Source organism: Netta rufina (genome assembly GCF_964035555.1).
Source record: "Netta rufina genome assembly, chromosome: 3".
In the NCBI taxonomy this organism is placed as follows: domain Eukaryota; kingdom Metazoa; phylum Chordata; class Aves; order Anseriformes; family Anatidae; genus Netta; species Netta rufina.
The window spans coordinates 6,567,001-6,593,075 of record NC_140125.1 but is presented as its reverse complement, the minus strand read 5'-3'; the positions used below and the strand labels follow the sequence as shown (position 1 = coordinate 6,593,075).

Here is a 26,075-nt window from a genome sequence, read left to right as displayed (position 1 = left end):
CTTCCTCAGACGGGGCTTCCCAAGATTCCAGGTCTTCTGTGAGTTGATTACCAAAGATGGTAGGGCTGTTCTTAAATCCTTGTGGCAACATCATCCAAGTGAACTGAGCCTTATGTCCACTTTTAGGATATTCCCATTCAAATGCAAATATCTTCTGGCTAGCTTCATGGAGAGGGAGGCATCCTTCAGGTCTAAAACAGTAAACCACGTTAGTTTGGGTGTCAATACAGTCAACAAGGGATATGGATTTGCTACTACTGGGTGAAGGTCTTCAGTGATCTTATTTACAGCTTGTAGGTCCTGGACCACTTGATACCAGTCAAGTTTACGAACAGGTAATATGGGGGTGTTGAAATCAGACTCACATTCTTTTAATAATCCAAATAGTAAAAATTGTTCTATTACTGGCTGAATTCCTTCCCTATCTTCCTTCTTTAGGGGGTATTGTTTAAATCTTACTGGTTGTTGACCTTCCTTGAGTTTAATCTCAAGAGGTGGAGCATTCTTTGCCTTTCCGGGTACATCGGTGGCCCATACCCCAGGATATACTTGGTCTAGAATCTCTTCACTGATTTTTCCTTCAGTAGGAAGACTAGTTATGGATAGACTCAGAATTGGAATGTACTGCTGATCTTTTACCTTCAGAGTAACTTCCCCTTTTTCAAAGGTAATCTTTGCACCCAGTTGTCTCAACAAATCTCTGCCTAGAAGGGCTTTTGGGGAGTTGGGCATAGACAGAAATTTGTGGTTGCCTCATTGTTTTCCCAATTGCTATTTTAGAGGCTCATAGAAATATTCCTTTCACTTTGGCCAGTTGCCCCTTTTGCCACGATATAATCATTTCCCAGAGGCATCAAGGCTTGATTCAAAACTGAATATGTTGCCCCCATGTCAATTAGAAATTCTACTACTTGTTGTTTCTTCCCTAGCTTTATTATAACCAGTGGATCTGGTAGGGTAGATTCCTGAGGTCCCCGTCAATCTTCCTTCACATGGGCTACTATTCCCTCCATCTGGTGGCTTCATCCCCATTCTTTATTTCTTGGACATTCCTTTTTCCAATGACCAAACTTTTTACACAGAGCACATTAATCCTTGCCTAATCAGGACTGTTCTCATCTAGGCCTCCTTTCCTTCTTTTCCCTGAGAACCAACACCAGTCTCCTTTGCCCTTGTCTATATCCTTCCTCTCTGTTACTAAATACTCTCCATGCTTCATCCCGAAACACTTCCAGATTTCTACTTTCTGTAGGACGCAACTTCTGGAGCTTGTGCCTGATGTTCCTTGTGGACTGACCCAGAAACAGAGAGACTAATGGTTGTATTCCTACCTCTGACCCAGGATCCTGCGGTGTGCTACAGTGCATTACAGCCCTCCGTTGATCCAGGAATTCAGATCGGGACTTGGAAGGACTCTGTTTAACTGCATATAAAGCTGACCAGTTTATGGTTTTTGGGATGGCCATCTCCATTCCCTTTGAAATCCAGTCTTGATACTCCTGCAATTTTTTCATATGCGCAGATTTATTAACATCCCACTTTGGGTCTTGGAGAGGGAAGTATTCCTTAACGTCCCCTCCTGTAATCCAATAATGGTCTCCAGCCAAATTCCCTGCTGTTTTGAAAATCAGTTGCTTCTCTGTCTCAGTCATGTACTCATTAATAATAACTGTATGTCCTTCCAGTCAGGGTTATGCTGTTTTACAATGAAATGAAAATATTTGGTTATACGTACCGGATCACTCCTGTAATCCTTTGCAATCCTTTTCCATTCCCCTGAATCAGCAGTGGAAAAAGGTACTTTGATCAGCATTGTCCCACCATCAGGCCCGACTTACTGCCTTTTGGAGAGGTGTTTGTAAGGCTGCGGGGGCAGATTTCTTCCTACTACGGGAAGATATAGGACTGTCCGGGTGAGCGGATGTTCTATCCAAGTCCACACCCTGTTCCTGCGGTCGAGGGGGAGGCTTAAACAGATACATTAGACCTTGCTCTGGTGCCTGATGAATTTTATCTGCTTTGGTACACCTTCATCCAATACTGCATGCCGAGCAACGCCGCCTCAGTTTACCTCCAAGCTCCTTCTCTAAGCCCTTCTCCTATACGAGGACTATGCTGCATGCCAAACATCTCTGTGCGATTTACCAGCTGCCCTGGCCACACGTATGACTTACGTGCCCTTCTTATAACACATACTGCTGTATCCACACCTTCAGGAGGTTGTTGTCTGCTCCCACGGCGAGCGGCTGGCTGCAGACCCTCCTCCGAGGAAAATGCTGGGGGGGCACCCAGGGGTGTCTGCTCTGTACTCGATCCCACGGTCAAGCAGAGAGCCTCCTGGCTGGTTTTATGCACTGATGTGCAGAAAACAGACCCCACACCCAGTAAGGTTGTACAGTAGGGGTGCTTGTTCACCACTGGGCAGCACGGAGGGCAGTCCCACCAAAGTCGTGTGCACTTCAGTGGTGCAACTCGCCTGGGTTATATGCAGTGAAGAGTTACGTGTGTATGAAGCTTCCCAATGCACCTATACATATGCATGACCTATCCCCGCTTCATATTAAAATTAGCTTCCAGAAGTCATTTCCATAAGCTCCTCCCATCTGCGTTTGGGCAGTGTCTCCTGGTGGTAGTCGCCAGGGGTGGTGGGGATGAAGGCTGCTGACTCTTCCTCATCACCCCCTGCCTTTGTGCAGACCCATCTGCTCCTTGGCTCTTGTCCAAACCACAGGGCCGGCCTCAGCCGCTCCTTGAGACAGGCTCCCCGCTTTTATCAGGAACCATCCTTTGCGAGGGGCCCCAAGACTTCTTATGTCAGTTAATTCGCACAGGAGCAAGCAAAAGGCGTTAAACAGCACCTACTCGCTCGATACAACAACCTAGGTGTTCGTTAATCAGCATCCTACCTGCTAAGATTCCCTTAATTCCCTTAACTCCCCCACTCCCCTCACAGGGAGCCCCTCACAGGCAGCCCCTCACAGGCAGCCCCTCACAGGGAGCACTCCCCCCCCGCACCCCCTGAGGCGCGAACCCGCCGCCCAACGGCCGCCTCCTTTTCCCCCCCCCCCCCTCAAGAAGCCCACGCGCCGCTCACGTCACGCCGAGCCGCCGCCCAATCACAGCGCGCCGGCACCTGCGCCCGCCGTTTGCGAAGCGGAGGCGGGCCCGGCTTTGAGCGACAGCTCGGCCCGGCCACTCAGCGCGCGGCGGCCCGCCCCCCTCTCCTTCCCCCCCCCCTCCGCGGCTCAGCGCCGGACGGACAGCCGCGTCAACCAATCAGCGCGGAGGCCGCTGGCGCGGCGGCCCGCCGGGCGGCCAATGGGAGCGGGCGCTGGGCGGAGGCCCGAGGTTTCCAAACGCTCCGCGGCGCCATGGGCCGCAAACTCAACCGAGATGGAATCTCCCGGTCTGAACCGGTTTGAGCCGGTTCCGCGCCTGTGGCACTAGGAGGGGGAGCCGCGCCGCGCTCAGTCCCTGCCGCCGCCGCCGCCTCGGCCGCCGTGCGTGCGACCTGCTCACAGGGGGAGCCCGCGGGGGGGAGCCGCCGGGGGGCGAAGTTCGCTGCGAGCCGGGGGGCGGGCGGCGGGGATGGGGCTGCCCTGAGCGCCCGCCGGGCTGAGGGGAGGGCGGCGGCGGCAGCGGGACGAGCGGCAGCCCCCGGCCGCCAGCAGCGCCGGCACTGCGGGGCCCGGGGCGGCCGGCGGCGGGGCAGGGAGCCGGAGCCGGAGCCGGCGGGGCCCCGCGGAAGGTAGAAGCGGCCCGGGGGGGCTCGGCGGCGGCGGGGCGCCCTCACGGCCCCTCACGGCCCCGGGGACCGAGCGGAGAGAGGCAGCCGCGCACCCTCCCCTTGATTTTTTTTTAATTCACTTTGGGGGTCGTCGTTCTTTTTTTTTTTATTTTTATTTTTCTTAAATTTTTTTTATCGTCATTATTATTTCTTTTTTTTTTTTTTTTCTCCATTTTATTCCTTTCGGCGTGTGGTTAGAAACTTGGCTCACCTTCCCCCCCTCCCTCCCCCCTTACTTTCCGAAGGAGGAGGCTGCGAGGAACACGGAGGTGAGGGCGCGGAGCGGGCCGGGGGCGGGGGGAGGGCCCTGAGGAGCCCCCCGAGGGCTGGGGGCTGAAGGGAGGGGACGGGGGGGGGGGCTTTGAGGCCCGGGGCTGCGAGCACCGGGGGGCCCCAGGCCGGGCACGGGGCCGCGGTGCTGGGCTCGGGGAGCTGGGGGGGGCCCGGGGGGGCCTGAGGGGGCCTGGGGGGGGGCCTCGGCCTCGGTACGAGGGGGGCGGTGGGGCCGGGGTTGGGTCCGCGCGGGGGGGAGAGCCGGGCCCTAATCTGTAAATTATTAGGAGTGGAAGTTTCCAGAAATATTTTTTGTGTGTCTGTGCAGCAGTATTGAAACGTCCGCCCGCGTCACGTGGGGGCCCTGTATAGAGCGCAGGGCTGGAGCGGAGGCAGGCAGGGAGAGAGGGAGGGAGGGAGAGAGGGAGGGAGGGGAGGCAGGCGGGGAGAGGGGGGCAGGAGGGGGAAGGAGGGGCCCCGCCGCCAGCCACCCGGCCCCCGGCCCCCACCGGGGCGAGCCCGGGGCTCGGCGGCCCCGCAGGAGGAGGATGGCGGGGCCTGGGCACAGCCTGGGCACCGCTGGGGGTAGATCCCCCCCCATGCCCTCTGTGGGGCAGGGAGGGAGGGGATGGGTGCTTGGCCATCCCCGCCGTGCCAGGTGCTCCGCTGAGCAGCGTGGGGCTGGAGGGACGTCCGAAGGATGCGAGGCAATGGCTGGAGGAGGGTGGCTCCCTCCCCCCCTCCGGCGCTGGGCTGGCGTGTGGAGGGCAGAGCGGCTCGCCCAGGGTGGCCTCATGGCTGCCCCCCGAAGCTCTGGGTGCCTGCGGTGGAGGTATGCCTCGGGCTTCCCTGGGAACGCTCTCAGTCTCGCTGCTGCGAATCAATGGTCTCGTTCCCGGGCACGACACGCTTAAATGAATCGGGTGTGTCTTAAGGAGCTAATGGTTGTTTCAAACTGAGGGTCCAGGGTCATGGAGAGTTGGGATAACTGTGTAAACAGTTCTCTGCAAATGCAGTTCTTTTGACCTTCGGTAGATGTCATGTTCTTGCTGTGTTGTAGTTTAGTTTTTTTTAAACTTTCTGTTACCCCACTTATTGCCAGTGTTGAAGAATCGGTGGTGGTGGTGGTGGTTAGAGGTGAGATTTAAAACTGCTCGCATTCAGGCATGACGGGGAAAGTGTAGGGGCATGGTATGCCAAAGGCTGTGAGCTTCGTGTGGGTACGGTGCTGGGAGCAGGAGATCAGGTTGGTTGCCGTTGGTATTGACCACAAAGCCGCCATTTCTGTCTTTCAATTTGCAAGCAGGCAGGTCATTTTGAAGATAATGCTGGGAGTGGCAAAGGGCCCTATTCAAAACATTTCCTTTTTGCCTCCATGTGGTTAATAACTTCTGCTTGTCACGTGGCTGCTCGTTTGTCTTCTTAGGACTGCGTAAAGACCACTGAAGGGGGCTCAGGTCTAAACTGAGTGGCCCTACCCAAAGAATCACAGATTGAAAACGTTCCTCGTAGTCTGAGGGCTGCTTTCCCAGCTCCCGCTTCAGCCATGGAGGGCAGATGCGAAAGGAGAGGGGCGTGCCTGCGAGTACGCGCGGCTGGTGGGAGCGATCGTGCTCTGCGCTGCGCAGCGCATTAATTGGTTGGGTTTCCTCCTAGCAGCGCTGCTCGCTGCCCCTCTGCCAGGTGAAGTCTTGAGGTACCCTTTTAAGTTAGAAGAAGGAAATCATCTTTCCCTGCTGTTTTGTTCCTTGCTTCCGTATGTAGCGATTCCCAAAACTTTCCGAGCTGGGTGGAGGACAGATGCAGGGTTTAATTAATTTTGGTTTCTATTTGATGTTTATTTCCTCGTATTTTTCCAGGGAGATGCTGTAAAAAGCCTGACTGGATAATGCCATGGACCCCTCAAAATGATTACACTAGTGCAATAATACTAATTGCACGAGTTATTTATTCAAAATATTACTAAAATATTATTTTTTTCCCCAGTAAATATAATTCTAAATAGAAGCAGACAAAACTGCTTGATTCTACTTGCAAATGTACATTCTAAACAAAAGATTTTCCCTGTCTGCATGTTACTGTAGGACTTTCACTTAATTAGCAATTGCTTGGGTTGAGTCACAGGTTTGTCTTGCTCTTCACTTTTAAGCATAAGACTTAAATATGTAAGGGATGAAATGAGTTCTTATTTCCCCATGAAGCTATCCAGTAAGAGCAGAACTTTTAGCTTGCCCTAAAGAAGGGGTGGGCTGCGTACGTTGATTTTTCTTGTTTTCCATGTGAATGCATGTGAATTTGTTTCCAGAAGAGATGGATTGTATTGCTTTGAACACGCTGATAGCGCTCCTGTAACTTTTTGAATGACCTTGCAATTTTCCAAACTTCAGGGCATTTCTCAAAAGAGTGGTTTGGTGTGAAGTTTGTATCTATATGGAGGGCCCTGAACAGGAGGGGGAGAGAACTGTAGATAAGAGGGTAGGAATGTGTTACCGTTGCTGTGTGAAGAGGGGAATAAACGTAAGCTATTCCCAGCAGGGGTCTGGTTTAAAAGGAGTGGAGTGTAGCTTCTGATCCGCACTTCCTTGGGTTTTGGCTTGTCTTGTTTGGGGGTGCCTTCATCTTGTAGCAGTTTCTGGCTCGTAAGCATCTTAATGTGCACGGTCACACGTGCTCCATCTAATTTCCTTTGCAAAATGTTGAGGCTACTAGATCTAAGGCAAGGAGTTGGTGTGTTATGGGACCTGAAACCTCCAGAGGGCTTTTCCATTCCAGTGTGAAGTTCTCTGAGGTGGTGTGCTGAATTAACTGCCTCCTTACTTCATCTTGAAATGCCTTCAAACAGGCAACTGCCCTAATTTCAATGGCAATGGCTTGCTTGTATGTAGATAACATGTGAACTCTATCCAAGCATATGAAAAATGACCTCTGTGGCTAACTTCTTACCAAGTTTGTAGATTGTTTCACTTCCATAATGGGTTGTTTAAAAGCTTTCAGAGCCAGATGTGCATGTTGGCCTTGAAAGCTTAAAATCCTACTGAGATGAGTAGGATGGGTATGGGTCGTGTTCCAGAGTCACGGAATGGTTGCTACTGGGTATTTCTACCAGCAAACCTGGTAGTTTTTAAAAATTTCTACTGGTTTACAAATGTTCAGGGAACTGTAGGGGCTGCTGCCTGCTTGGAAAGAAGTTGCTCAGCTTGCTTGATAATGTGGCCCATTGATTAGTCAAACTGCTATTATGGGTTGTGCCTGCTGAACACCCTGAGAATTCGGTTGAGGCAGTAATGTGTGAATTTTAAGTATGGGTTTGTCCTTGTGTTTAACAACGGTGGGAGTTTTGTGTATTTAGTGCTGCCTAGTACTGCTAATGTAGCTCATCTCAATCAAATGAGATGTTTAACTTGAAGCAACTACTTTACAACTGCACCTAATAAGTTCCTATTAATTGATCAAAAAATTCTTTATTTTTCAGTAATCTATGCCAGCAATTATGACAATGTTAGCAGACCATGCAGCTCGGCAGCTGCTGGATTTTAACCAGAAACTGGATATCAATCTTTTGGACAATGTGGTGAACTGCTTGTACCATGGAGAAGGCGCACAGGTAATGTGGACTTTGAACCTATGTGTATGGACTGTGTTTGACCTTATAGCTAATCAGTTGAGCAAAATTAATTAACTTGAATAAAAATCAGTAATATTAACAGATTTACTCGGCTATTGACTAGAGTAGCCATGGTGATTTATGTGCCCTTGTTTAAAGCAGGCCTTTATGCCCATTGAAATAACAGAAAAATGATAGTTTAATGTGTGTTTTCATTTCTATCATGCCTTTGGCTATTATAAGAGATGAGCAAGTATGACTTGGTGGGGGTGTTGTTGCTTGCAGCTCATCTTCTAGGCCTTTGTTCATCAGGAAAGTCTGAGTTACTGTTCTGGACAGGATTGTGAAGCCATAAACTCAATATTGGCCACACTGAATGATTGCATTTAAGAGAGAAAAAAAAAGTGCTGTTAGAACATTTATACTTACAAAAAAGTTTACGTATTAAGAGAAGATTTTGTCCTTTTATCTATTTTTTTTTTCCCATTACTGTTTTCTTCTGCACAGATTCTTGTGCTCTTCTCAGGACTTAGTGCAAATTGTGAAATTTGAGTTCAAATCAGGGGAGTGTGTGTCTGTGAGCATATGTTGTCTTGAAAGTGAATTTTATATTGCTTTTATCTAGTTTCCAACTACTTGGGGAAAAAGGCTTAATGTTGAAAGCAAGTATTGCTACAAGGGTGTTGGCATAGATCCTCTTCTGGCGAGTTCTAATTGTCCATGCTTAAGAAATTGGGAGTTTCAGTGTCAGGCATCTTACTAAGATACTCTTGCACAACAATAAAAAGTGAATTAAAATGAGACAAAGTAGCTGATGCTTTTCTATTCCTTCCTTCCAACTATTGGAATAAAAAGAAAATATACTTCCTTGAACTCATTTTGTGTATCTAAAAAAAGTTTGTCACAAAGTGGCTTGTAGCTTTTGCCTTCGGTAGCATGGACTTCCGAGTGCTTGTGTTGTAAGTGATATGCTTGTTTACTGACTTACAGAATAGGCGCTGTTTGTAAAATTTTTTGGTCCGAATTGACCTTAAAACATAGGAAAGAGATATAAGGAGAGTAGAGGATTAACACTAAATGCAATGATCAAATGGCTATTGTTGTATTGGGAGAAATTATTTCATATAAATCAGCTGGGGATAGTTTTGTGTATCTAGGAAATCAATGCAACAAGAAACAAATGCAAGAGGAGGCTATTAACTGGCAAAAGGGGATCATGATATAAACTTACAAATAAATGGACTAATATTTTTCATGTAAACTTGGTCTGCTATTTTAGTATTTTCCCAAGGGTGTAGATGTTTTTCAGTGAATGTCTGTTAGCTTTTACCTCTTCCAAGAGAAGTTCAAAAGTTCCTGAAGGAAAAAGCACTTCATTGCAGAGTCTGCCAGTTCAGAACATGCTTTAAAAGGTGATGCGAGTAATAGAAATAGAGGAATCTAAATATTGGGATATTAACAGCATTGTGTCTGGAACAGGATATAGTAACATGGAAGAAAGATTTAGGATGCAGTCTGGCTAGCCCTTGCTGAACTTACTTTCAAATCCACCTGACTTCTTCCCCATAATTCTTAGCGTGCCTCCTCCTGCTTAACTCTTACTGCAGCTTGCAAAACTATCTGCACATCTGTGTTAGGCAAGTAAGAAGCTTTGTTCTGTCCTCGACTTCTAGATTTTCTTCTGTTCTTAGCTTTTTTGGTGTACTTTCTGAAAAGAAAGAACGCCCCTAACAACTGAAATAGCTTTGGGACAACTCAAAGGGATGTTTAGCTGTATTCATCCCAGACTCTTTAATTCCATGGGTCTGTTAGGCAGTTGCATGTTCGGAAGCTTCGGTCTTGGTTAAGCATTACCGTTTGCATGAAACTATGGGAGCTGATGTCCAGCAGTGTAAGGCATTGGTGGGTATGAGAGTGAATTTCACAGAGCCTGGGAGAAGGATAGTGAGCATATGTGTATCTTCTTGGTATGTGTGTTTGATCCTGTGATATGTTACTGGTATTAGAAGCACCAAGGCGGGTCAGTGTAAAAACGTACCCAAGTTCAGCATGGCTGTAATACAGTGATTCTTTCCCTCTTGAACGGAACTTTCAGCATAGAACTGCTGGATGTTTTAGCTCTGTGGTACTGTGAGAAAATGGTTATGCTGCCTTCTTAGGTCAATATAATACCCAGGTGTTACTGCTCCATGTATAACCTACAGAGACTTGGTAGTCCAAGTCAGTAACAGACTGGGGAACATTCTGCTGCGCTCAGTTTTCTTCACTAGGGATGTCAGTATTGTATAGATGCCTTTAGATATCTTTTTTTATGTGTTCTCTTAGCTTTGGATTTTAATTCCATAAATTCCATACACAATTTGGCTGTTGCTTGTGTTATATGTGTATTGACTTTGAGTCTTGATGGGGTTTCTGTCTTACCGAACAAGTGTGGTTTTTTTATACTAGTTGATAATTAGCTGAAGTATGTTCTTGTAGCCAACTAGGGGTCTGCATGGCTATAGTAGGGTGTAACTGGTGAACGTAAAGCTTTATCTGCTTTGTAATTCCATTGAATTGGCTCTACAGTGCAGTGGGAGAATGAATTAATCTATGTTAATTGCCGTGTAACTTTTTCTCATAACTTTGAAAATGTTCATGCTGTTGAGAGAGAGCATCTGGTGCTTGTAGGTGATGCAATTTGCTGCAGGATTTGTCAGTACGCTGCATTTTTGGAAGTGGCTTACATCATTTGGCTTCTTAAAAAGATGTTTATGGACATCTAGGCCTAAAAAGGATACCTAAAATGAATTCACCTGTTTCAATGCATAATTGCTTCAGATGAGGAGTTTTGGCAAGTTATTGAAGCCATAGTACCTAGTATAATGATTGCTTGTGGCAGTCCCAAGGAGGAACAAACTGTTAATGTAACCAGCTGCCCTGCTGCCCCCCAGTAAGTAGTTACTGTTTTTGTAAGCTGTTGGATATATCAAGGGATTCCTCACAAGCAGGGATTGGAGAACTTCAGTTCTGCTCTGTGATTCTTCAAAATAAAATCAAAAGTTCATATATCAAGAACTTTGCATCATGGTGCAGTACTCCTTAAAGCTGGCTGGTGTCTTATATGAATGCTTCCAGTAAAAACTAGAAAGTTCGGGTACCCTAGAATAAAATTTTGTCTAGAAGACTTCCTTGGATGGCAGAAAGCTTCTTGCCCTAGTGTGTTTTGTGGTTTTCTCACATCTTCACTGTTGGTCTAGAAGAACTATTCAGGATTGAAGAGGGAAGTAAGTCAATGACCATCTTGCACTAGTGTGTTCCTTGAATTTGATTGTTAAAAGACCTTAATTGACACACAGAAGGAGGTTTAAGTGACCTGTTGCTTCTGATTTAATTCTAACTTGTGGATACATGGTGACATAATACATGAATGTCTTAGCTGATAGTATGTTTTTTCTAAAATAACCCAATGCTAATGCTGTTTTTTTCCCAAACTTGTTTATAGCAAAGAATGGCTCAAGAAGTCTTGACTCACTTAAAAGAACATCCCGATGCATGGACAAGAGTTGATACTATTTTGGAGTTCTCTCAGAACATGAATACCAAAGTAAGCAAATCAACTTTTATTTATTTGGTTTTCCTCCTTCTTCCATTCATAAACTTTGAGGAAGGTATCTCATTTTTAGCCATAGTCTTTCTTGATTCAAACCACATTTTTTTATTGTCTTGTTCCCAAAGTTGGCTTTAGATGAGAACCATAAATGGACAAAATATTTAAATCTCCTCTTCCGTTGACAAGTTTTTTCTCCTAAAAAAAAAAAAAAATAAATTGGAAATAGCATTTTTCTTTATTTTCTAAGCCACATACATGCATAATGCCAGTTCCAAAGATTGGTGTGTGTATACATCGAGTAATGGAAAGTCTCCTAGAGCCACATTTTGTCCTTGGGTAAGTGCTTGGCTGTCTTTGATGTTAATGAGAGCCATGTGCACGTAACTGAGGAGAGAATTTGTCCCTAGGTATATTGAAGACCAAATAGAAACCTTATTAGGCCAAGATTTTGAGCAGTCAATGAAAGTGAAGCACCCCAAACTCTTTGTATTATGAGATTAGTCTTGACTAATATGCAGAACGCATTTGCTTTGTACTGCTATTTAAAATCCATCCATCATGGTAGAGACTGAAGGGACAGCGTTCAGTATTGGTCTACCATTTTCAAGGCTTTACCAAGATTTCTGCAGTTTGAACAGAAAAGTTGATTGAAATGTATTTTCACTGTCTTAAGTTTGATGATTACCTTAAGTAATGGACATGCATGTTTTTCTGCTTGATACACATTGTGTTCGAACAGAAAATGATCATGGTTGGATGGTGTCTGAATTCAGGAGGTTTTCATGAAACCAGTTCAGTTCAAATTTTTTTAATGCTCTAAAGTTCAGGGGAAAACAGTTTAAAGAACTTCCTCAAAGTGCTAACCTATAAGTAACAGTGTTTGCCTGTTTGCTTGCCTGGTAAACTTTGCTTTTTATACTGACAGACATTACTAATGTTTAAGTTGATTTATCAACAGTATTTTTAAAAACTCAAATTTGTCTTGTGAAAAATGAGATGATTAGAGGAACAGAAAGAAAGCAACAGGTAAAGAATTCTTCAATTTACATAAATTGCAAATGATTTGGTGCTAAATTTATGCACTATGACATTTGGCTTTTATGCAATCATATTTTTTTCTTTAATTAAAGCTGTTAACACTACCTGATATTAATCATAATGTTCCATTATGTTGATTGCTTGTAATAGGAAGAAAAGGGGTGTCTTCCTGTGCAACTGACACAGCTAGGCTTTGACGGCAGGCCTCCACAAGGTCTACCCTTTTGATTCCCTTTAACTGAATTCTGTTCATCAATTGTTTTTGTTTCTTGGGAGGTGGGAGGGAGGGGATTTGGTGCATAGAATAAGTAATAAGGGTGCCATAGAAATTTCTACCATAGGGATCATTTCATGTTTTTTTCAGTCTTTGCTGTTAACCTGTCCCTCATCTTCATAACTTGGCAGTGAATCGTTGTTAGATGATTAGAAATAAACCAAGAGCAAATGCATATTGGAAAGACTTCTGTTTTGTGCTTGGTTTAAATGTGATAATGTGTGCTGTTTCACTACTAAATAAAAAGTACACCTCCAATACTTTAGATGGCAAAACTTACAATTGGCATCAGTGACTTTTTTGGACTTTGTGTATCTTTTTTTTTTTTTTTTTTATCAGGGAAGTACCAAAAATAATTATAACCATGAAATCAAATAAAAGTTAAATGGAAAAAAACAACATGGCCCCTTGCAGTATGTTCAGGCAGTCACACAAAACCTTAAAACATGGTACGGCAAGAAAGATGCATAGGTAAAGACTGTATACAGTAACTTTATTACTGTTGCCATTTCATTTCACGTGCAAGTATTAGAGAAAAATGAATATTACTAGTGCTGAGGAAAAGATGAGATGAACACGAGGCTAGCAGAGGGCAGAACTGAGATTGCGTGTACCAAAGAATGAGTAGAAACCTAGACAAGATGAACCTCTATGGCTTAAGGTACATGAGTGCGTATGGGGGGTGTAGGTGTGGCAACTTGCATGCCAAGGTGTGTTGGGGGAGACTGAAGATGATTTCTGCCCATAGTTTCTGTCAAGGTTTTCCTCTAAGTTGTGTTTGGTCATCTGATGTTGTTAAAATGAAATAAGGTTTGCCATTCTGATTTAGAGGCTGAGTAAGTTGACTTGGGGAGGGCTGGAGGGGGGGGGGGAAGCAAAGTGGAAGCAAACATAACCTTTTCGGTTAGATGAAAAGGCTATTAATAGGTGTGCCTGTACAATCTGGAAATAAAACTATAGGAAACTTCCGGAAACTATAGGCTAACTTCAGGAAAGTTAGCACTGTCTGATTATCGATGGCCATACTTCCAATGTTGTTAGAAGCTTTTCTAAGTATATTTAGTTTCATTAGCCTGGATCAGGTGCAGATGACATCTACAAATCTGTGGCAGTAAGTGAAATAGCTTCTTGTGAGGCATTTTACTTAAATTGTTTCCATACATTTTCCTGTATGAGCATCCCCCTTAATTTCTTTTGGTTTTTGTGTGAGATGACTATTGTAAATTTGTAGATTAAAATCTAGTTGATAAACTTTTACTGCTGATAATGAAGAAAAGAATACCCTGCCAATTTTCTGTTATTGCATATTTTTTTTCCTCTGTACCCAAGACTTTGGAAGATGACGCTATTCTAAAGACACTGTTTTGCAGATGCAGGATCCTCACGTGAAGCTGGTGGGAGCTTGGGTCACAGAGGGAAGCGAAGGGGGAGGGAATGTAGGTTATGTTAAGATGAGAACAGCAAAAATGGCATTAAAATGCAATGTAGTTTGGGACAGCCTACATTGTGTTCTTTTAATTAAGCTGAAGTTTATATGATCCCTTTGGTTGAAATGCTTATGATCCTACTTTGTATAACAACTAACCATTTTAAAGAAGAACTCTTATTCTCAGCCAAACTTTTAACTGTAAAAACGTGAGTTTACCTTTCAGGCATTGATATGATACTTTTTTCTTCTTCCTAGGCCGCTGCTGTTTAAAGCAAATGCAAAATTCCCTGTCCAATTTTCTCTGCTGTCTATTCATGCTAACGGGGTTTTACGTATTAAAGCTTTTTGATCACATCAAAACTTCTTTCCCTGTTACTTCGAGTTGGCAGTAGGGATAAATGGGCAGAGGGACTGGCCTTACTGATTACTTTGCATACGTAATGTTTTCAGTTAAGAAACTAGGAAGGAATTCCTGAAAGGTAAAAAGATTTCCAAGAACTTAGTCACATTTTTATTGTTCTTTGACTGAGCACAAAAGTTCATCTTTAAATAGTAGAAATAGCTGCCATATTGGGGTGGGTATTGAAATTGAATAAACCTGTGGGTTGTCTTGCTGTTCCTAAAGTAACACACCAGTGAAGTTTGGGAAGTACTTTCTAAAGAAAGTGTCAGAACATGTGATGCTAAGACAAGATTTTTTTTTTTCCAGCTCTTAGAGGAACGATAGGAAGCTTGAGACCATCCAAGCTGCTAAATATTTTAGGAGCCTGGTTGTGGTAGTACTTGAACATGTGAGCAGTCATTTATGATGCAAATTCATATCTGGCTGCTACTTTCTCTTTTCCAGATAGCCAAAATTGTCTGCCAGAGGGCTTTTCTTTTTTCCTTTTTTTTTTTTTTCCTCCTGGTGTGAGCATGATCAAACAGCAGGACTTAGTATAGCAAAAATAAAACAAGAAAAAATGCATGAAACCTCAGTAAATGGGTGAATAGACATGTTTAATAAATTTGTTAGTTTAATGTTCTTGAAGTCTTAGATATTAAGCGTGAATGTCTGATTGAATGAGAGTCCTGATCGTTAGGTAGTCCTACAGTAACGTACTCACATTTTGCTCTTCTCCAATTTCAGTATTATGGACTGCAAATCTTGGAAAATGTGATAAAAACAAGATGGAAGATTCTTCCGAGGAACCAGTGTGAAGGTAGGGAGAAAATTTTTGCCTTGTCTTCTAACATATATATGCTAATTGAGATTTAGGCCATCAGTCCCCACGTAAATAACTTCCAAGTTCAGACACAATTAGGCTAGTAGCTTTTTGTAATAAGATGTCTGTGTTTCCAGATGATGTTTCCATGTCTTGCCCCTTTTGCCATAGTGGCTTCAGTAGAATGGCAAGCACCTGAAATTCTCAGTGTCATGGGAAGGTAAAAGGTGGACTGATACTTTTAAAACATCATCACTTTAACATTGTATTGATTTGTAGGCCAAACTTAATCTGAAGAGGCTTCTGGGGCTGGCTTCTGGCTTTGAAGTGGAGATGTGGATTCTCTGTGCTTGGCAGTCTTCAGCCTGTCTGGGCTGTATATACAGCCCCACCAATACACGCTCATTTTTCTGATAGACTGCTGCCTCTTGTAGCATATGCAGATTTGACTCTTTTGAACTTGTAAGCAGTCAAAATTATTTTAAAATAGAAATGGTATGTAAGTAGAGTGTCCTGTTTGTTAATGGTCATTCATTCTTTAACGCAGTGAGGTACTATGAAGTCTTTTAATTTGTGTACGTGTATGTACAGGTAGACTGCAAATAAACTGCAGTGTAGGGCAAACTCCAGTCTTAGTCACTGCAATGAATTTGCAAGCCCTAAAACACAGGGTTCTTATTCTTTCTTCCCTTATGGCTTACAATATGTGCTGAATTTTGGAGGTTAGTTAGTACAGTTACAGTAAACAGAGGTACCTCAGTAGTACAGAATTACCGCACGTTCACAAAGCTTTCTGTCAAGTCATGAAACTTAGCTTTCAGAGCAGTAAGTATAACCGCTTAAATTCTTGACATTTCAAAACTTGAATGTTGTCACCACTCTATACTTGTCTTTTTACTAAATACTGGCTTTGGAACTCATTAAAGTTATTCCAAATTTCCGTGTTCTGCTGCGAGCTATTTTTAAAGTGTGAAGCTGTGCTTTGAAGTTTTACTGCCAGTACTTAAGTTCTGAAACTATATTGATTAAAATGCACTTGTAAATGTTGATGAAAACAAATGTGGCGAGGGAGGTTTCCACATCTTTGCAGTTATTTTCCTTACCTCACCCCAGTAGGCTGACAGGTATAGAGTAGCTCTTGAAGTCAGTTTGGTTTCACATTCATTCTGTTAGCGGCAGCATTAGACTTGTATGAAACAGCTTCAACTGAGGCTTAAATACAGCTTTGTCTTTTTAAGAAACAAGCCGAGGGGTCACCCTGAAGTTACGTCTTCTGTGTGCGTTTAGCTCATATATCCACGTTCCTGACTAAGAGCACTTCGTTTCAGTGTTTGGAAGTTGTTCTCAAAGATTTTGGTGCAGGGCGGGAAGGCAATAAGGAGTAAGTGGTTTTGAATTAGTTACAAACTCAGCTTACCTAATGTCTGCTGGTGGAAGAAGCTGTAGTTGAGTAGGAGGAGTAAGAGGTAGACTTGCTTGGTAGTTTGGGGCTGGACAAATGCCAAATAGAGAATATAATTCAATAATCACAAGTTGTAAAGATACTCAGTGCATACATGATAATTGGTGGTAGTATGATGAGGATGCTGGCTGTGCTTTGGCACCTGCTATCCCATCTGTTCTTCAGGTGCCAAAGCACCTTTAGCAAAGTACCAAGGCTTTACACGACTTCAACAAATTCCGAAGTGATATATTTGAGTTAGTGTTTTGTACTTTTATTTTGCTGTCTGCAGTCAAGGTAATATTGTTTGACTAGTTGCCCTCTGAGAAGATGGCAACATTAGATATGCTATATATAGTGTGTGTATATATATACTACACTATATACATGTATAATAGATACAGTACAATGGGAAAAAAAAAATTACTGTTGGAAGTTCTGCAATCATTCAATTATAATTTTAGGAATTCTGTTCTTATTTTGTCTGATTTTTGCTCTTCTGAAAATGGCAGAGGAAAAGATGATCCTTCATCCTAACAAATGAGTATCTTTAGTTCAACCTTTCAAAACATTTGTACTTGTACAGAGCCAAACTGAAATTGTGAAATTGACTTAATTTAGGGGAAATGAATCAGATGGCTTTTACTTGTCTGGTTTCTCCAGTGCATTGATGGAAGAGAAGCCAAGTGTGTACCATCTCATTTGATCCATCTCGGCCTCAATAGTAAAACTATTGGGGGAAAAAAAGATAAAAGTAGCAATAAACCTATCTTGATGTTTCATTTCTGATCTGGTTTAATCTGGACTGTGGCCATAGTTGCAGCTGGCTGGTAAAGATTGGTGCTGGGTGGTACAAGAGAAGCTGCTCCTAAATTCCTTCCAGTGGTTTAATTACTTGGGAGCTGAGAAGACTGGTTACATTGAGGACTCTGACCCCAGTATTCCCTATTGTTGGCAGGAATTTCTTATTTAAAGTGTAACTACTAAAATACAGGTTCAGGGAACAGAAATGTAATATAACAAAGTAAAGCTTAGTAGCAAAGCTATTCATGCAGGTTACGTCAGTTGATTTCTAATTGTGCCTTTAAAAAACTTGTTATGCTTGATTTGTATAACAATCATAGCTGATGAACCTTACTTGCCTTATGAAGGAACTAAATCAATTTATTAGAAAAGACTGTTTTTCCCTTGTAGCAACAGCAGTGTTTAACAATTGAAGTCAAGAGTAGATCTAACTTGAGCATCGGTGAAATAAAAAGTTACTGAAGCAACCTGTCTGAAGGTTCTCGGACAAATAAACCAATGCCATAATTATGGAGCCTGAGCCGTAACCTTGCTTCTCAGATTTTTGTAGCTGTACTTGAAGTTGTGCATCAGAATGTCTTGCTGGGTCTTGAGGCTAGCCAGGGTTTATTGCTTCTGACTGTGTTTAGGAGGTTTTAGCTTCCAGCCTAGAATTCCAAATGCAAGAAGGGAAATGGGCTTTCTTCAGAAGATGTGTTCTTTGGACATGAACCTCAATTCCTAAACTTACTCTTATTTTTAAATAGCTTTTAGCTTTGAGCTCTTCTGGCCCTGTGGCCTTTTAACTTGTAAAAAAGTTACTGTATTCCTCAGGTGGTGTTTTGTTTTTTTTTTTTTCTAAAGATTTAGAATTGTAATCATTTCTGGAGAGTTCGTCTTGTGTGTATACAAATGATGTGGTGTGTGGTTTTCCTTCAAACCTTATTGAGGCTGCTTCAGTATAAGAAAGCCAGGCATATTCCAGAACACCCGATAAGGTGGTGAACTTGTTTATTTCTGGACCATTTTACTATTAATCTACAGAAAAAAAAAATCAGTTTGAGGTGATGCTACACTGTTTTAAGCACCGATACTCTGTAAAGTTGGTTGTTTAATAATGCTTTCAAAGGATGTCATTTGGTCAAAGTGCTATGGTCTTGATAGGATTTTCTCTTTCAGTGTGAAAACCTGCCTAGAAATAAAAGCTTCTTGGTCTTACAATTTGGAGATACGTTTCATTAATCCTGCAATGTGAAATGTAATTTTGTTCCTGTGAACAGAGAGAGCTTGTATGGAGTGTTTTGAGTTGGCATGGATAAGCACTTCCTCATTATGAAACCTGAATTGCTTGTACAATTTTTCTCATTTTCAAATGGAGGGGAAAAAACAAACCACTGAAGTGTTCAGAGAGATGCAGTTTTGTGGCTTGTAGGAAGGTCCTGGAGTTAAGTACACAGCTTTTGATGCAGTGGAAACTGATGTAGAAGAGATTTTTCAGTGGAGTGATTAGATACCTTAATGGAAATTTCTGGCATACTTACAAAGAGATGTTTTTTGATGGTGTCTGTGATGAAGGGGCAATTATATATATAGAACTTCTGGGGAGGGAGAACGGGCAAGATCTATCCTTTATGCTTTTTTAAAGAATTTTTATCACTTTTTTTATACTTGTACTGAAAAAACAAATAGTGAACCCAAACAAAAACTGTTTGGGAAGGATGGTCTTTGGGACAGGAGAGGAATGCATTGTCAAAAGTAAAAATAAGATAGTGCTTAAGCTGCATAACTAGTCTTAGAACACTCAGTTAAATGTGAGCTTGTACACATACAAACCTCTCTGGAAGGAATAATCCAGCTTTATGATTTCAAGCTCTATTTGTGGTTGCAAGTTAGTTTTCATTGGACTGTCCACCTGTTCCACTTTGGTATTGTCTTATTTAAGCAAAAAATGTGCTCATCGTAGCAAAGTAGTGTAAACGCACATTTGCAGCACCAGCTATAGCAATTTTAAACACTTTGGAAATACTGTTTGTGCTCCATAATTGGATAAAAGGATGTGCTTGTGCATCTTAAGTACAAGGCATGGTTTTGTCTATAGGTGTGTACTTGCTGACTGTGTGCGCTCACGATAACATGCTGTAACTCTGTCATGATAGGAGCTGCTCTGAGAGCAGATTACATAGCTTAGATGAGATATAACTGCTTGTACAAGCACATGGAAAGATAAAGCTGAAGGATATTTCACACTTATCACTTTATACTGGCCGCAGAGCTTAGCGATGTTAGGGAATGTGATGTTCCTTTCTCCCCTGTCAGTGCTAACTTGTACAGATTGGGTGACCTATGAAAACATTTTTCCTTCAGGAAGTCTTGTGATTTCCCTTAAGTCTGTAGAAAATGAACTTCCACATAAGGACTACATGTAATGCTCGTCCAGATGCTTTGTGAAAGGCCTTCAATCGGAGGAGTATGGTTGCAGTGTTCTGCTAGTGTCCTTGCTCTGTCTTCCTTCTGTGCGTTGCTTACCAGATAATTCTAACACCAGTTCTAGACCAGGCCTTCTGACAGCACCCTGGCTGGACAGTCTGTCAGTGAACTGGAATGTGGTCTGATGTTGGAGCTAGGCTGATGGTGTAGTTGTCTGCTGTGGGATACAGCTGAGAAGGAACCCCGGCTTTGAGCAAGTGCTGGTGCTTTCTGGCCCTTCAGCGAGCAGGGTTTGGGCAGCTAAGCTGGTGCTAAGATAGCTCAGTTTCAACATGGTTTTGAAACTTCATTGGTAGTTTTCTACTAGCTGAGCCTACAAACCAGTCCGTGAGCAGGAGCTCTGTCTGCCGGTGCCTTCCCATTGATGGTGGTGGAATGCAGAACAGGGACCTCCCCTTGGTCTGGGTTGTCATGAGATGAGTGTAGTTGTGATGTCGAATGGTCCTTGAAGGATGTTAAAGGAAGGGGTCTGGACTTGGCCATTGTTCTTGCCATCTTCGGGCCTTGTTAAGAGCTGCTGTGATTGAAAGGGATCTCCTAGGCTTATGTGGCTTGTACACGTGCTTTCCTCAGGTCCTCAAAACACATTGATTTTAGCAAATACAAGGGACTGTTACCCTCAGTTTCTTGGACACGTTCCACTGAAAAACGTCAACAAGCATATGTGTTGATTTCTGTAATGATATAAAGATAAATTACGCTTTCTTCTACTCAGAATTATTTCCTTTTTCCTATGGAATGGTTATAAAAACCAGAGCTATTAAATATAGAGCAGAAACTATAGTACTTTTTTTCTTTGCAGAAAAAGGGTAATTATGGAGAAAATGCAACTTATGCCAAAAAAAGCATTAGAGAATTGGATGGCTGCTATGTTTGAGGGATTAAGAATGTGACTGTTCCCTGGATGGAAGACCTTAGAAGCTTGCAGCATGACATTTGAAAACTAGTGAGCTGTTCAGGTTGTCTGAGCTGTGGTCACTGTTTTTTTTTTTTTTTCAATGGAGAAGGTTTGGAGCTGAGCAACTGCTTCCATTTGCAGATCTCACAGTGAGATCAACAGTAGCATGGCATTCAAGTTGCAACTGAACAGCCTAATTCTATCAATGCAGCAAGATAGAAAATAGACAGTTTGGAGTAAGAACAATGTTCTTAAGAACAACATTCACTTTCTAGTTCTGTTTTTAGAATGAAAGGAGTTGCAGCAATAGTCTTCCCTCAGTGGTTTGGCAGACAGTTAAAATAGTTTAGCTTCTGGCACTGCAAGCCTCTTTCCGTACTATTTTGGGGGCTTTAACATCTCACTTATGAATTACTGTAATGCTTCATCAAACTGTGGTATGTTTTTTTTTTTTTTTTTTTTTTTCTTTCTGAAAAGGCCTCAATTGTTAGGTCAGGGCAATGATGTCAGAGCAAGTCCGGTGCTTGATAATAACTCCAGTGGTTGACAGTGATATGCTTTGTTAATGAGCATGCTTCTAGAGTAGTGTAGGTTGATCCCAGCTGATAATGATGAAAACTTCAATTTGTAGTTGGAACGACCTGCAGGACAGCTACTGTGTACTATACATCTAATAGCTTAAAGTCCAGACCTACTACTTCCAAATTTCAGGAGAGTGCAATTAAAAAACTGAATGAGCTGTTCCTTTTGCTCAGGCTAGAAATGCAAAAAAAGGCTAATTTTGGCCAAGTAAGTCCTAAAGATATTTTATAATTTAGTGTAGTGGCTGGGGGGGAAAAGAAATTACTTGAATATAAGGCCTTTGTTTTGCTTAAATGACAAATTAAGTTAAAAAAAAAAAAAAAAAAAAACGCTTCTAAGTATGCGTTGTGTCTGTATGCATCAGTTGACTGTCTTGCTGAAGAAATGATTAAAAACAGATTTTGGCTCTGTTAAGCTTAATAGTAAAATATATACATGCTCTAAAACTTTTGCCTGTGGCAAGAGAATTCTTGTCTGGTTTGAAATGTTTAATCCCTGATACATTCAGTTTGATCATTGTGTCAAAGCTATAATGAAGTAGAACCATTAGTAGTGCTCATGTGGTTCATGACTCTAGATCCTCTGTGCAAGCCTTTTCTTGAAGTTGGATACTTTGTAGAGGATGGATTTTAATATGTATATTGTGATGAAAAGTCACTCGGAAAGCCATTGTTCCCGTGTCTTCAGTGCTTGATAGGTTAGTGGTGGGGAGGGAATTGAGGATTAGGTGGTAAAATGGGACTGTAGGCAGTATAGCTTCCTATGGTCTTTTTTCTTGTGGTGAAGCTGAAAATTCAGGTTATTTTAAAACACTTTGTGGAAGTAATGCAATGAAACAAATGATACAAATGCAGGCTGTTCCCAGTTGACATGATCTTAAGCAAAAAAGGCAAAAACAAGCTCCAGTTTAAAAAAAAAGTGTTCTGTAATACATAATAACCTTGTGTGACAAAAAGAACATGGTATTCCAGATGCAAATGCAACAGGCTGCAGTGGTGAATACAATTCGAAGTAGTATTCTTGCAAAGCTGTGCAGGCAAAACTTTGTAAGCTGAGGCATGCTGTTCCGCTGGAGGTGTGTTGTGTGAATTCCCGGTGTCAGAATGGATGTGTACACCTAAGTACACTGGAGCATCTCAGAATCGTTACATACTGTAGAGGTGATGTCCCAGACATTGGCTGTAATTCTAGCCAAGTTGTTGAAACTGGAGACATGCTTAGAAAGCTCTTCTTTTTCTTGGAGTTTGTTTTATTAATAAGGTGTTAGTCAGAGATGCTGGTGAAAGGACTATCTTATTGTAGTTTGTTTTGCCATTGGAAGCATTGGGCTAAAGCTGTAAGAATGTATTTGCCAACTTTGGAGTTGTTAGGTATGACCTGAAAGTGGTAATGGGGTAGAAATGCAGTTGGCTGAGGGAGCTCTACAACAGCACTTGTAAGAACTTACCACAACACGTGTTGTGACGGGACAGTGCTGATGCCATCTTTCTGTCTTCAGCCTAATGCAGTGTTCTACAGTGCTACTGATGCAGGGTTCATTACATTTTCTTGCAGCCTTTGGGAAGCTGATAGGTTGATGGGGTGTAAATTACTATACTTATAAATTCAGGAACTTACTTTAGTCCTTAGTCTGATTTTCTTTTATGTCAAAATAGCTTAATCTGTAAGCTATTTTGTACATCTGAAATTCTCTTGCAGAATTGATACAAAGGTGAGTTTTTGCTATATAGCACGCAAATCAAGAGCTGTGCACACTTATACATGAATATTTGTTCCTTAAAGGTGCTTCTTTTTAAAGATGAGAGAAGAATTTCAATTCAGAAGTATTTATTATTACATTAATGTCATTCAGAATAGTTGAAAATAAATCCTCAATTCTTCTGCAGGTATAAAAAAGTATGTTGTCGGCCTAATTATCAAGACCTCTTCTGATCCAACGTGTGTAGAAGTAAGTGAAGTATTTTCAGGGGAGCAAAAGGGAGGCAAATGATTTGCATAATCTAACTTCTCTTTTCTGTTCTCCAGAAAGAGAAAGTGTACATTGGGAAACTGAATATGATTCTTGTTCAGGTAAGTTAAACTTCCTGAGGTTTTGAATCTTGTCAAAAAGTATTTGCTTTTGCATAAGTACCTAATGTATGGGCGTTTCCCTTTTCAGATTCTGAAACAGGAATGGCCAAAGCACTGGCCAACTTTTATAAGTGATATTGTGGGAGCGAGCAGGACTAGTGAAAGCCTTTGTCAGAACAATATGGTGATCCTTAAACTATTGAGCGAAGAAGTGTTTGATTTTTCCAGTGGCCAGATAACTCAAGTGAAAGCTAAGCATTTGAAAGACAGGCAAGTATATATATTTAGTCCCTCGTAAATAGTGTCTACTTTGTGCCTGCTGCCAAGTAGTTTTTCTCACTGTGGGGTTTTCAGTAAACACCTACATCTGTCTAATTTTATTGCTGAGATTTGTAGAATACTGATTTTTCTTTTAAAGCAAGATTGTTGGGTGGTACCAAACTTTGTAAGTATATTCCTGCATTATTGCAAGTAGCCTCTTTTGACTGATGGTTCTAGCCTTTTAACAGAGATTTCAGTGTTTTGAAGACAGAATTTCTAGGCACAGATTTTGTACCACTTCAAAAATAGAAAGTGTTGTTCTCATCAAAACTTCTAAGAAGTTGGGTGGCTTGTGAATACCTCCATGGATGTAGGCCTTCAGAACCTGTTCTCTAAAAACAGACACTTTGGTTAAATTGGATTGTTTATGGAATGTGGAAATGATTAATTTTTGACTTTTGTTTCTTATAGTATGTGCAATGAGTTCTCTCAGATATTTCAACTGTGTCAGTTTGTGATGGTAAGTTTTATTTTTAATTTTTTAACCTTTCTTCCATTCCACCCCCTCTCCATCGTGCCGAGTAACACCAGACTTGAATGTGTTCTTACAGGAAAACTCCCAAAATGCTCCCTTAGTTCATGCAACGTTGGAAACCTTGCTACGATTTCTGAACTGGATTCCTCTGGGATATATATTTGAGACCAAGTTAATCAGCACACTAATATACAAGGTATTTATGTAATTATTGATGGTTCTTTAATTCAAAAGTTACAAAACTTAGCATGCAGCATTCTTGTAAAATGCTTTTTTCTTTTCTCAATAGTTCTTAAATGTTCCCATGTTTCGGAACGTCTCTTTGAAGTGCCTCACAGAGATTGCAGGTGTCAGTGTAAGCCAGTATGAAGAACAGTTTGTAACACTTTTTACATTGACCATGATGCAGTTAAAACAGGTAAGGTTCTAGTGAATCTGTTTTCTTTTAACAAAATCAACTTCTGTAGAACCTACTTCAATTTATAAATGAATATTCATTATAGAGATCTTGATAGGAGAAATGTTTCTCTTTATTGTGTCCTTCAATAGTATTTTTTGCTTGATCAGAAGATGTTAAGTGTATTTTTTAGAACTCTTGGTTACATCTGTATTTCTGATGGACTGTTTGATTTTGGTTAATTCAAGAGCTGCATTGAACACTTGGGTTGCCTGCTGAGGAAAGTTGAGAGAAATGCAGCAAACTTTGTTCTACATGACACACGAGGCCTAAACTGTCTTAACCTCTACAAGCTGCTGTTTTAGTGTTAGAAAGTGGTGGAAGTTTGTCACATAAATCCCTACTTCTAATTATATAACTTGCTAATTCCTCTGAGCAGTTCAGATTCTTCAGGTACATGAGGTTGTATCTTTCCTAGTTGTATTTGCATCTGATGTGGACGGTTACAAGTGGGGTGTTCTGTTTTTTTGGTTTTTTTGTGTGTCGGGGGGAGGAGGTAGGTTGAACTCGTGCATGGCAGTGTTAAATCATCCTTTGATCTTTTTAAGCATCATATAGGACAGATGCTGTCTTTCTAATTTCTATGAGAATGTTCATAATGTTAAAATTATGGATGTTTCTGAAGAACATTCTGAATAGTGTTAAAATGCAGTTATTTTTGAACAAGTTCCCTATAAACATGTCTACTGATTTGAAGGCAAATTAGCTTGCTCTGAGAATAATTCATAGTAACGTATTATTTTGGGGATTAGTGGTATGCTTAATAGCTTAAATCATTTTATCATAAAAATGCTGCCTTCAAGACTGTGGCTTCACTTCAAATCTGAATGTTTGAATAACTTTGACTTCCAGTACGTTTATTCTGAAGATTACAATATTATGGTATTACTGTACTTCCTCTTCAATGATAAGTAGTATAGTTTTCTGTGTATCTGGTAAGGATGACTTATCTTAAATTTCAGAGTGGCTTGGACTATACAGCTTACCCTTTCTGGAGGGTGAGGACTGTTATGAGTGAAATTCTATGCTGCTCCATGTAAACAGTTTTTTACTTTAATGAAGTAACTGTTAGATTTGCTAGAGGATACAAATGTTTTGTAATCCAGTACTCTTTCAGGTGCTTTGCTTGATTAGCAAAGGTACCTGGCAGCTTTGTGTATTGACTTCAATTGCTGTTGAAATGTTCTTAAATACTGTATGTGACAAATGACATGGAATTTATGAAGAAATGCTGTATTGTCACTTCCAAGCCTGAAGAAAAGCAAGGCCATTTTAAGAGCTACATTTAATATTATGAAACTCATGCCTCTCAGCAACAGATGTACTGAATTCTTCAAAGAAGAAATTGAACTGTTACTT

General features: G+C 41.8%; 1 protein-coding gene across 2 annotated transcripts in view; it reads left to right on the top strand.

Annotated features, from left to right (window-relative positions):
- Positions 1-3,340: 3,340 nt before the first annotated feature.
- Positions 3,341-26,075, top strand: part of XPO1 (exportin 1) — a 40,980-nt gene continuing 18,245 nt past the window's right edge. The window contains exons 1-11 of one of the 2 annotated variants that reach the window (XM_084284897.1): positions 3,341-3,500; positions 4,033-4,056; positions 7,533-7,664; positions 11,149-11,250; positions 15,127-15,199; positions 23,280-23,341; positions 23,419-23,463; positions 23,552-23,733; positions 24,196-24,244; positions 24,336-24,455; positions 24,549-24,677. In XM_084284897.1, the coding sequence (XP_084141023.1) occupies positions 7,539-7,664; positions 11,149-11,250; positions 15,127-15,199; positions 23,280-23,341; positions 23,419-23,463; positions 23,552-23,733; positions 24,196-24,244; positions 24,336-24,455; positions 24,549-24,677 (888 nt within the window). In that variant the 5' untranslated portion in view covers positions 3,341-3,500; positions 4,033-4,056; positions 7,533-7,538. Of the gene's footprint in view, positions 3,501-3,985; positions 4,057-7,532; positions 7,665-11,148; positions 11,251-15,126; positions 15,200-23,279; positions 23,342-23,418; positions 23,464-23,551; positions 23,734-24,195; positions 24,245-24,335; positions 24,456-24,548; positions 24,678-26,075 lie in introns of both variants that reach the window. The other variant, XM_084284896.1, reaches the window with a different exon arrangement.